General features: G+C 38.7%; 1 protein-coding gene across 2 annotated transcripts in view; it reads right to left on the bottom strand.

Moving 5' to 3' along the window:
* Positions 1-3,707: 3,707 nt before the first annotated feature.
* The window catches only part of taf1b (TATA box binding protein (Tbp)-associated factor, RNA polymerase I, B), a 203,337-nt gene continuing 194,395 nt past the window's right edge, over positions 3,708-12,649 (bottom strand). For both annotated transcript variants that reach the window (XM_039748885.1, XM_039748886.1), the window contains exon 15: positions 3,708-4,156. In XM_039748885.1, coding sequence (XP_039604819.1) covers positions 3,931-4,156 — 226 coding nt within the window. In that variant the 3' untranslated portion in view covers positions 3,708-3,930. The remainder of the gene's footprint in view (positions 4,157-12,649) is intronic.

The raw sequence follows: 12,649 nt of genomic DNA, 5'->3' as shown, positions 1-12,649 counted from the left end.
AGTATTTACAGTAATGATAAATACAAATATATATGAATCTTATAGAGAGTAATTAAAAATAATAAAGATAACACTGATTCTTAAAATAATAAATTGGGACCGAACCTGAAAACCACTGATCTACATACAAACCAGATTCCAAAAAAGTTGGGACACTAAACAAATTGTGAATAAAAATTGAATGCAATGATGTGGAGATGGCAAATGTCAATATTTTATTTGTAATAGAACGTAGATGACAGATCAAACGTTTAATCCGAGTAAATGTATCATTTTAAAGGAAAAATATGTTGATTCAAAATTTCACGGTGTCAACAAATCCCAAAAAAGTTGGGACAAGTAGCAATAAGAGGCTGGAAAAAGTAAATTTGAGCATAACGAAGAGCTGGAAGTCCAATAAACACTAAGTAGGTCAACTGGCAACATGATTGGGTATAAAAAGAGCTTCTCAGAGTGGCAGTGTCTCACAGAAGCCAAGATGGGTAGAGGATCACCAATTCCCACAATGTTGCGCAAAAAGATAGTGGAGCAATATCAGAAAGGTGTTACCTAGCGAAAAATTGCAAAGACTTTGCATCTATCATCATCAACTGTGCATAACATCATCCGAAGATTCAGAGAATCTGGAACAATCTCTGTGCGTAAGGGTCAAGGCCATAAAACCATACTGGATGCCCGTGGTCTCCGGGCCCTTAAACGACACTGCACCACAAACAGGAATGCTACTGTAAAGGAAATCACAGAATGGGCTCAGGAATACTTCCAGAAACCATTGTCAGTGAACACAATCCACCGTGCCATCCGCCGTTGCCAGCTGAAACTCTACCGTGCAAAGAAGAAGCCATTACTAAGCAAGATCCACAAGCTCAGGCGTTTTCACTGGGCCAGGGATCATTTAAAATGGAGTGTGGCAAAATGGAAGACTGTTCTGTGGTCAGACAAGTCACGATTCAAAGTTCTTTTTGGAAATCTGGGACGCCATGTCATCCGGACCAAAGAGGACAAGGACAACCCAAGTTGTTATCAACGCTCAGTTCAGAAGCCTGCATCTCTGATGGTATGGGGTTGCATGAGTGCGTGTGGCATGGGCAGCTTGCATGTCTGGAAAGGCACCATCAATGCAGAAAAATATATTCAGGTTCTAGAACAACATATGCTCCCATCCAGACGTCATCTCTTTCAGGGAAGACCCTGCATTTTTCAACAAGATAATGCCAGACCACATTCCGCATCAATCACAACATCATGGCTGCGTAGGAGAAGGATCTGGGTACTGAAATGGCCAGTCTGCAGTCCAGATCTTTCACCTATAGAGAACATTTGGCGCATCATAAAGAGGAAGGTGCAACAAAGAAGGCCCAAGACGATTGAACAGTTAGAGGCCTGTATTAGACAAGAATGGGAGAGCATTCCTATTTCTTTTTTTTTTTTATTATTATTTATTTATTAATTTTATTACAATCAATACATAGCAATCAAGTTTTTACAAAAAAAAAAAAAAAGAATTATGCTAAGAGCAGATCGATCCCCACCCTTGAGAGAGAGAGCAATCCAAACAGTGTAAAATTTAAGGCTTTTAAAAATACCTAAATCAACAAATTCTCTGTGCTTTATAAAATCATTTCAAAATATTACTGATTAGATCCTGCCATGTTTTGAAAAGTCTGCACAGATCCTCTAACTGAGTATTTGATTTTTTCCAATTTTAAATAATATAACACATCAGTTTCCCACTGACTTAAAAGAGGAGAGTTTGGGTTCTTCCAGTTTATCAGAATAAGTCTGCGTGCCAACAGTGTAGTGAATGCAATCACAATTTGTTTGTCTTTCTCCACTTTAAGACCCTCTGGAAGAACCCCAAACACAGCTGTTAATGGGTTAGGAGGGATTGTGAGTCCAAGACTGTCTGAGAGGTAATTAAAAATTTTTGTCCAGAATAATGTTAATTTGGAGCAGGCCCAGAACATGTGACCTAGTGAGGCTGGGGCTTGGTTGCAACGTTCGCAGGTTGGATCATGCCCTGGAAACATTTTGGAGAGTTTTAGTCGAGACAGATGTGCTCGATATATAATTTTGAGTTGTATAATTGCATGCTTTGCGCATATGGAGCTCGAGTGAATTCTCTGCATTGCTACTTTCCACTCCTTTTCTGATATATTAATTGAGAGGTCATTTTCCCAGTGTCCTCTTGGATCTTTGAAAGGAAGGGATTGTAAAAGGATTTTATATATTGTAGAGATGGAGTCTAACTCCTTGAAATTGAGCAATAATTTTTCCAGCGTGGATGAGGGTGCAAGATGAGGAAAATCTGGAAGGTTCTGTTTAACAAAGTTCCTGATTTGAAGATAGTGAAAGAAATTTGTAGCTGGAATGTTAAATTTGGAATGTAATTGTTCATAGGATGCAAAGACGTTGTCTATATAAAGATCTCTAAGCAAGTTAATTCCAAATTTTTCCAGATATTAAAAACTGCATATGTTTGTGATTGTTGAAAGAGGTGGTTCTTTTGCAGGGGTGCCACAGAAAGAAGCTTCTCCGTCTTAAAATGCTTTCTACATTGGTTCCAGATTCTAAGTGAGTGGAGCACAATTGGGTTATTAGTGTATTGCCGATAACGTGTGTTTATTGGAGCACAAAGCAAGGAATACAAAGAAGTACTGCAGGATTTTACTTCTATTGCGGTCCATGCCTGTGTATGTTCTTCTATTTGTGTCCAGGTTCTTATCGACTGTATATTTGCCGCCCAGTAATAAAACTGGAAGTTAGGTAGAGCATTCCTATTTCTAAACTTGAGAAACTGGTCTCCTCGGTCCCCAGACGTCTGTTGAGTGTTGTAAGAAGAAGGGGAGATGCCACACAGTGGGGAAAATGGCCTTGTCCCAACTTTTTTGGGATTTGTTGACACCATGAAATTCTGAATCAACATATTTTTCCCTTAAAATGATACATTTTCTCAGTTTAAACTTTTGTTCCGTGATTTTTGTTCTATTCTGAATAAAATATTAGAAGTTGGCACCTCCACATCATTGCATTCAGTTTTTATTCACGATTTGTATAGTGTCCCAACTTTTTTGGAATCCGGTTTGTAGTGCTCTACAAATAATCACTCGTGTGAACAAGAGTTTAATATATGATAAATAACAATATACGTAACTAAACTGCAATTCAAATACCCTCTTCAAATCCAAGGCTTCATGTCAGCAACAGCTCTTACCATGCCAGAGCCATCAGGAGGGCACACAGGACTATAGAGGACAGCACCCACCCTCAGCTGAGTCTATTCAAAACTCCTTCTATCGTGCAGACACTAAAGGAATTTGAAATCTAGGACTACATAACAGGCAGCTAGTTTTAGGAAGGACATCCCATCCATTACCTCTTCCCCTTTTTGATATCCGACTGCTGGCACAGAAGGCCCAGCTGGTGATTCACCCACTCTGTCCCCCTTTTGAAATATGATATCTGGACAACATGTTTCAGTCTCACCATCTGAATTATATGTTTAAGTAATACAGTGTTTGCATTATATGTGCTTACAATGCACGGTCGTGTTTATTGTGGTAATCCGTTTTTCTGATCTATTGACTACTAGCACATTCATTGTATTGTCTTGTGTTTAATTTGTGTATAACCGTGGCTGGAAGAGGAGGCAGAGTAAGATTTATTGTACGGTATGACTAACTGTTTACTGTGCTTATGACAATACATTCTCATCTCATCTTTATTAACTTCAGTAACAACTGTAATTTTTAAAGTAACAACATAAGAACATCAAAGGCTCAAAAATCCATTATACAATTTGAGATATTTCTATTTGAGAGCATTACAGTAGCAAATAAAGCTCTTTTAGAACATTGGCTGATGTAGTAAACAGTACAAACAGAGTCCCATCCCAGCAGATTTCAGAGGCACCCGAGTGCCAGAGATCTTCTACTCTTTTCCTCCGTCCAGTGACTTACAAGTGGTCGGAGCTTTTGGATTTCTCTGTGAAGATTTTTTTTTTCCCTTTGATTGAAGTAACTTCTGTTCAATTCGGGACACTTCCTGATATAAAGTACTCATCTCTACTTTCAGCAAGAAGCAGAACAAACTGAGCACAAATAGGCAACTTTTCGGCAGCCTCTCCTCATCCAAGTAGAAATGCCCCTGGCAAGACCTGTTGGGAGGATCAGGACAGAAGATGACAATTAGAAACAAGGTAAACACACGGATAACTAACTAACTAATATGTTTACAAATGGAGTGGAAGTTTAAAAGTGGTTAAACATAATGCTACATTATACCCTACGTTTCAAGAGCTTTAAAGACACAGTGAAGAAGGCCTGTCTTTACTGTCACCTCCTGCTGTGACATGCTCTCTGTTAAGGAACTCTGAACAAAAACGTCACTTCAAGGCAGTGTCCAGGTTCCCTGACCTGTAACAGGACTAGCCAACATCTTGTTCTTCAGTAAAGTGTCACACAAGTTTAACATATTAAATTAACCCACCAACATCCTGACTACAGCAGTGGTCCACCAGTTCAGTTCTGGTGCCCCCTGTGGATGCAGATTTTTCTCCAAACATATTTCTTGTTTAACTGCTCTCCTCAAGCTGGAATTTTACCATTTGTGTTTTCTTTCATCTATCCAGAAATAAAAAAAGTACCTATGCTATATTTTATTGAATGAAGCAGGAATTTGTATGTGTGACATGGGTAACAATTCATTCTTTTTCTTTTTAATTTTTTCATGTTTTGGTTATTTAGACAGTTATTTACTAATAAGCAACACAAATGGGTAACACAGCTCCTTGTTTGCACTGTGTCAATTCACAACGTGTACTGCGCTGCTTATTAATTGTATTTAGATACAATAATCAAATTAAACAGCAAAAGGAAATTAAAAAACAAAACAAACTAAGCATTAAAAGACACAGAAAAATACAATTGCTGTATGCCTTCATGTCCTATAAGTGTAAATCTGACACTACTGGACTTTTCTGAAAACAAAAGGAAAACAACAGGTCAGCTAATTAAAGAATGAGATCAAATTAGAGAACTGACTGACTGACAACCTGGTTGGCAGTAAAGAAGATTTCAAGCAACTGACAGCTTGACCAGACCAGGCCATCCCAGCAAGTTCAACCCAAGAGTACAATGGCAGATAAGCTGCTAAGAACCACAAAACTTCATTATGGGACCTAAAGGTAGCTCTTGCACTGTCAATGTCAAAGTTCCTAAGTCTATCATTAGAAAGAGGCTGCAGAAATTAGATCTACCTCAAAAGTGAAAGGGGGAGCTGTCCAAAAAAGCCAATCTGCAGCAACTGCAGACTTTCCAAATATACCCAGAGCTAATAAATGTACACATGTTGCGTTAAAGGCAATAAAAGCACTTTCTTTCAATTAATATACAGTACAAGTAACATGTGATGCACAAATGTTGTTGTGAGGTGTCCCAGCTAAACCCACATCTTCTTTGTTTTATCAGATAGTGAGTAGCAGGCTTCAGGGTCATGCTGTGTGTGATGGTTGGCATTTTGGCACAGGCTAATTGATAGGATTTGTAATTACTTTTTGTAAATTTCAGACTACTTGTATAACCTTTCTTTTGGGTGACTGAGTACACCAAAAGACAGATTTAGTCAGTCATTTTCCAACCCGCTATATCATAACACAGTGTCACGAGGGTCTGCTGGAGCCAATCCTAGCCAGCACAGGGCACAAGGCAGAAACAAATCCCGGGCAGGGCGCCAACTCACCACAGAAGACAGATTCAGTGAAAGGCAATCCTGGTGCACAGCAGTTGACATTAAGAACCACTGGCTTAGATAGATGGTGGTGTTTTGACTTGTTGGTCAGTTTACCGTTTTGTGATGGCAAGTTTGGATGTTGTACGTTAAATATAAAGAGACCCGAACATTATATAACATTGACATTTACTTAGTAAAATGATTTTTTTTTTTTACAAGCTCAATAAGAATGTTCTAAATATCTCATAGTTATGAGCATACAGCCTGTGTCAATTCACAACGTGTACTAGCAGCAGTCTGGGCACTGCACAAAGGCACATTGCTATTGCTCACTCCGCTACGCTGCTCCCACTCTTGTTTTTTGTCTTTTATTTGTGACTCCCACAAAGAGATCATCAAAAAGAATGTTTTTGTGGTTCTCCACTTCAGTCACTAATATTTCAAGTTCGTAGTCACTTGAGTTTCATTTTCTGCCTTTTTTCCCCTGTCATTCTATGGTTTGCAGTAAACTGTCAATCTGAAACATCGGCAAATTTATATGGTGACTACATCATGAAAACTGAAAAAAAAAGGGTTTTTATGAAATGAATGGTAACTGATAGGCGATGATGGGGTGCTGCTTAAGGTGCATACCTGAGTGCATAGTCTTAAGTGTATCTGAAATTTATAAAGGAACTTGGCATTGCATGTGACATATAAATGGTTTTATATATATGATTTTTTTTCTGCACACACTGTTTTTACCCTTGAAGCATAATCAAAATTTATAAATATAATCTAGGCAAGGTTTTATATATTAGGCCCCAGAACCCATGGAGGAAAAAAGTTGTAGTCCATGATCTTTAAATAAGATAAATATCTAGTTGGCTTCCATGCTTTTATTAAATTATCCAAGAAAGCCAATAAGACTGAACAGGTGATGGACCAGGTCAGACTGAATTAGTGCTGCTTCACCCCTTATTCAGTCCTTTACTCAATACAAGTAAAATTCTGGTAAAAACCACGTGTTAAATCCACAGAAGAAGGGTCCACAAATTAACAGTTTATAGCTATATCACTTTACATTTTTACGGTTGCTAGGTTGTCTAACCTTACCTGAAACTGGAAGTGAGCTGTAACAAGTTAAGCAGGTCTTTAGAAACCTCAAGGTGAGTGAAACTCTTGCATACTTTCACTTTAAAAATAAATCAAAGTGAGCAACTACAGTCCAGTTTTAAAAAGGATGTGAATGGCCTATATTGTAAATACATATACATAATATATATGTATATATGCAAATAACTATAACACTAAAATAGTGGTTGCGGTTTGTAGCGTTGGTTATTGTTGTATTAAAAGTGCTTTAGCAGCATCTGGGCCGCATCCAGGGTTGGCTTCTGCCTTGCAACCAATGCTTCCAAGAAAGGTTCCAGTCCCCTGCATTACTGAGTTGGATTTAAAGTGAATTTAGAATATTATGCTATGCTTTCTTCAAGAATTGCCATGCATGCATTAATGTATTGTCGATGGCTTATAACAATGGTAGTGCTTGTGCCTTACGGCTCTAGGATACTGTGCTTTTATACAGCCCTTCTCAGTCTATGTGTGGAGTTTGCATGTTCTCCTAATGTCTGCCTAAGTTTTTCAAATATTCTGTATTCTTCACTTATTCTAAAGACATGCGTTTAAGGTTGATCTACATCAGACTTGACATGTCTGGCTTGTGTATGCGTGGGCACCTCTTTTAGTAGGAAGAGACCTAGCGTAGGGTTTACTGTAGCCTTAAACTCAACATGCTAGCAAAGACAGTGGTACCCCATAAACCCTACATTGGAACAGGAAGATTCAGAAGATGGCAACAAAAATTAAATGAGAAAATGCACAATGCATAAATAATGTCATTGGACTCTGCAGGCACAACTTTAGATGGTCCCTCTTGTAGTTTTTATAAAACGCAATCTTTCACAAGATGAAGAATATTTCCTTTCTGAATCCAAAATATTCCAGACTCTAACAGATGGAAGCAGAAATGAAATACATCTGAAGACACTAAAGTTTACAGAGCTATCGTGTAGCTTACTGTCAAAGCAGAACTGATCATTGCTTGAAGTGAATGTATAGATATGGACAATAAAATAACAACAACAACATTTATTTATATAGCACATTTTCATACAAAAAAAAATTAGCTGAAAGTGCTTTACAAAATGAAGAATAGAAAAATAGAAGACACAATAAAAAATAAAAATAAGTCAACATTAATTAACATAGAATAAGTAAGGTCCGATGGCCAGGGTGGACAGAAAAAACAAAACAAAAAAAAAAACTCCAGAGGCTGGAGAAAAAAAAAAAATCTGTAGGGATTCCAGACCAAGAGACCGCCCAGTCCCCTCTGGGCAATCTACCTAACATAAATCAAACAGTCCTCTTTGTATTTAGGGTTCTCATGGAAGGACTTGATGATGATGGTCACGTAGATTTCTGGCTTTCAGTCCATCAATGTTGGATCATCATGATGCTTTGCCACCACAAAAAAAACGGAAAAAGAAACAGAAGAGAGAGTTGGGGTCAGTATGGATTTTGGAGCCACTAGCCCTAGCTAAGGTTACGATTTGGAATATAAGGTGTCAGACATTCCGATATATAAGATGGAGCGAGATTATTTAAGGCTTTATAAACCATAAGCAGAATTTTAAAGTCAATCCTGAATGACACAGGCAACCAGTGTAGTGACATCAAAACTGGAGAAATGTGTTCGGATTTTCTTTTCCTAGTTAGGATTCTAGCAGCTGCATTCTGCACTCGTTGCAAGTGATTTATGTCTTTTTTGGGTAGTCCTGAGAGGAGTGTGTTACAGTAATCTAGTCTACTGAAAACAAAAGCGTGAATTAATTTCTCAGCATCTTTCAATGATATAAGAGGTCTAACTTTTGCTATGTTTCTTAAGTGAAAAAATGCTGTCCTAGTGGTCTGATGAATATGCAATTTAAAATTCAGATTACAGTCAACAGTTACCCCTAAATTTTTTACTTCCGTCTTAACTTTTAATTCTAATGCATCAAGTTTATTTCTGATAACCTCATTGAATCCATTATTGCCAATTACTAAAATTTCAGTTTTCTCTTTATTTAGTTTGAGAAAATTACTATTCATCCATTCAGAAATACCAGTAAGACATTGTGTTAGTGAATCGAGATAGTCGGTGTCATCAGGTGCTATTGATAAGTACAGCTGTGTGTCATCAGCATAGCTGTGGTAGCTCACGTTGTAACCTGAGATAATCTGACCTAACGGAAGCATATAGATTGAGAAGAGCAGCGGACCCAGGATAGAGCCTTGTGGAACACCATATCGGATATCATGTGTCTTTGAGGTGTGATTACCACAACTCACAAAGAATTTTCTCCTGCCAGGTAGGATTCAAACCAATTTAAGACACTGCCAGAGAGGCCCACCCATTGACTAAGGCGATTTCTAAGAATATTGTGATCAATGGTGTCAAATGCAGCACTCAGATCTAAGAGGATGAGAACAGATAAATGGCCTCTGTCTGCATTTACCCGCAAGTCATTTACTACTTTAACGAGTGCAGTTTCTGTGCTGTGATTTGTTCTGAAACCTGACTGAAATTTATCAAGAATAGCATGTTTATTGAGGTGGTCATTTAACTGCATAATGACTGCCTTCTCTAGAATTTTACTTAAGAAGGGCAGGTTAGAGATGGGTCTAAAATTTTCAAAGCAGAGGGGTCAAGATTATTTTTCTTGAGCAGGGGTTTAACTACAGCAGTCTTAAGTCTGGGAAGACCCCGTATCTAATGACAATTTACTATGTCAGAATATTGTCAATTAGCACGCCTGATACTTCTTTGAAAAACCTTGTTGGTATTGGGTCAAGGACGCAGGTGGAAGGTTTCAGTTGAGAGATTATACTATGTAATTCAGGTAAATCTATCCTGGTGAAAGCATTTAATTTGTTTATAATGGAGTACCGGGCTTTGGAGGTTCTGCAGTGTTGGGGAGATATACTATGTTATCTCTAATATCATTAATTTTTTGATTGAAAAATACAGCAATGTTCTCACAGGTTTCACTGGAAGTATTCTGGGGGCATTCCTTTGTGTTACCTGGGTTTAACAGACGACCAATTGTAGAGAATAAGACTCTGGGATTACTAGCATTGTTATTTATAATATTAGAGAAATAGCAGCGCCTCTCAAGACGGACTGTGTTATTGTATTCTGTTATTTTAACCTTCAATATCTCATAATGGATAGTTAGTTTAGTTTTCCTCCATTTACGCTCAGCTCTACGACATGTTCTTTTTAAATCAGACACTCTTTGGGTCTTCCATGGAATAACAATGCTAGAAGATTTTTTAACTGTCTTTTCAGGTGCAACTATGTCAACAGCAGCTCTTACTTTAGAATTAAAGTTTTCCACTTTACTATTTATACTATCCTCGCTATTATAGTTAGCACTATAAACGGACTGATTGCTTAGAATGTTTGTAAGTTTTAAAGCTGCAGATGAGTCAAAGAAGCATTTTTTAACAAAATGCTTCTCATGAGTGTTTTCTATCTTTATTTCTATATTAAATAGTAGAAGGAAATGGTCTGATAGACCGATATCAATGACCTGCTTTATATCAACTTTAAGTCCTTTAGCAATCACTAAGTCTAACATATGACCTGCTTTATGTGTAGGGTGATTAATGAGCTGTCTCAAATCAAAAGAGTCCAGAAGGTTCATGAATTCTTTTACTTTTTGGTCACACTGATTGTCGATATGAAAGTTAAAGCTGCCGACTATTAAGAGTGTGTCATAGTTCGTAATTAGAATTGACATTAAGTCCGAGAATTCCTCAAAGAAAGACGCGTTAAATAAGGCCTTTAACTATACAGTGTTCTTTCAGCTATTGTGCCGAATTACTAAAAGTGACAAAAATATTTTATATAACAAAATATTATGAAAAATAAGCTGTAATATCTTTTTACTTAACTATTCACCTGAGTCAAAACTTTGTAGAAGTGTCAAGTGTCTACCCTTTTGGTACTGCTGTAACAGTCCACCAGTTTTTCTTATTCAAGTATATCAGGTTGAATAAGGAGTATTTGTGAACAGTAATCCTCAAGCATTTACAATGGGGTTTGAACCCTGAAACTGGCCAAGACCCTCAGCAATAACCACCTGTTTATTTCAAAGCCTCTCAAATATATACTGCTCAAAAGAATTAAAGGAACACTTTTTAATCAGAGTATAGCATAAAGTTAATGAAACTTATGGGATATTAATCTGGTCAGTTAAGTAGCAGAGGGGGTTGTTAATCAGTTTCAGCTGCTGTGGTGTTAATGAAATTAACAACAGATGCACTAGTGGGGCAACAACGAGATGACCAACCAAAACAGGAATGGTTTAACAGGTGGAGGCCACTGACATTTTTCCCTCCTCATCTTTTCTGACTGTTTCTTCACTAGTTTTGCATTTGGCTACAGTCAGTGTCACTACTGGTAGCATGAGGCGATACCTGGACCCTACAGAGGTTGCACAGGTAGTCCAACTTCTCCAGGATGGCACATCAATACGTGTCATTGCCAGAAGGTTTGCTGTGTCTCCCTGCACAGTCTCAAGGGCATGGAGGAGATTCTAGGAGACAAGCAGTTACTCTAGGAGAGCTGGAGAGGGCCATAGAAGGTCCATAACTCATCAGCAGGACCAGTATCTGCTCCTTTGGGCAAGGAGGAACAGGATGAGCACGGCCAGAGCACTACAAAATGACCTCCAGCAGGCCACTGGTGTGAGTGTCTCTGACCAAACAACCAGAAAGACTTCATGAGGGTGACCCACGGGCCCCATGTCCTCTAATGGGCCCTGAGCTCACTGCCCAGCAGCATGCAGCTCGATTGGCATTCGCCATAGAATACCAGAATTGGCAGATGCACCACTGGTGCCCTGTGCTTTTACAGATGAGAGCAGGTTCACCCTGAGCACGTGACAGAAGTGAAAGGGTCTGGAGAAGCCATGGAGAACATTATGCTACCTGTAACATCATTCAGCATGAGCAGTTTGGTGGTGGGTTAATGATTGTCTGGGGAGGCATATCCATGGAGGGTCACACAGAACGCTACAGGCTTGACAAAGGCACCTTGGCTGCCATTAGGTATCAGGATGAAATCCTTGGACCCATTGTCAGACCCTATGCTCGTACAATGGCTCCTGGTGCACGACAATTCCTGGCCTCATGTGGTGAGAGTATGCATGCAGTTCCTGGAGGATGAAGGAATTGATACCATTGACTGGCCACCACACTTTCCTGACCTAAATCCAATAGAACACCTCTGGGACATTATGTTTTGGTCCATCCAATGCCACCAGGTTGCACCTCAGACTGTCCAGGAGCTCAGTGATGCCCTGGTCCAGATCTGGGAGGAGATCCCCCACAACACCATCTGACATCTCATTAGAAGCATGCACCGATGTTGTCAGGCATGTATACAAGAACACAGGGGCCATACAAAGTGCTGCGTACAATTTTGAGTTGCTGCAATAAAATTTTGGCAAAATGGACTAGCCTGCCACATAATTTTTTCACTCTGATTTTTGGGGCGTCTTTGAATTCAGGGCTCTGTAGGTTGATCATTTCCATCAAACGATGTGGCATCCTTTCGTTCCTAACACATTAACCAGTCTATATCAGTATAGATATCCAGGAGGATTTCTTTTTCCCATTGAGATCTGATGTGTTTTCAAAGTGTTCCTTTAATTTTTTTGAGCAGTTTACTTTAGCCAATATGATTGGGGTCACTACAAAATTACAAGGAGAATCTTCACACAAATCTGCAAAATGAGTCAGGATTCTTCACTTGTAATACCCTTTATTCAATAGTGGCCTCCCGTACTATACTTTTGTTTTTGTGCTGTGGAAATACATCCCAATTTCA

The sequence above is a fragment of the Polypterus senegalus genome, chromosome 3, assembly GCF_016835505.1.
Source record: "Polypterus senegalus isolate Bchr_013 chromosome 3, ASM1683550v1, whole genome shotgun sequence".
NCBI lineage: Eukaryota > Metazoa > Chordata > Cladistia > Polypteriformes > Polypteridae > Polypterus > Polypterus senegalus.
The sequence above is the reverse complement of the archived record's forward strand: the minus strand, read 5'-3'. Positions and strand labels throughout refer to the sequence as shown.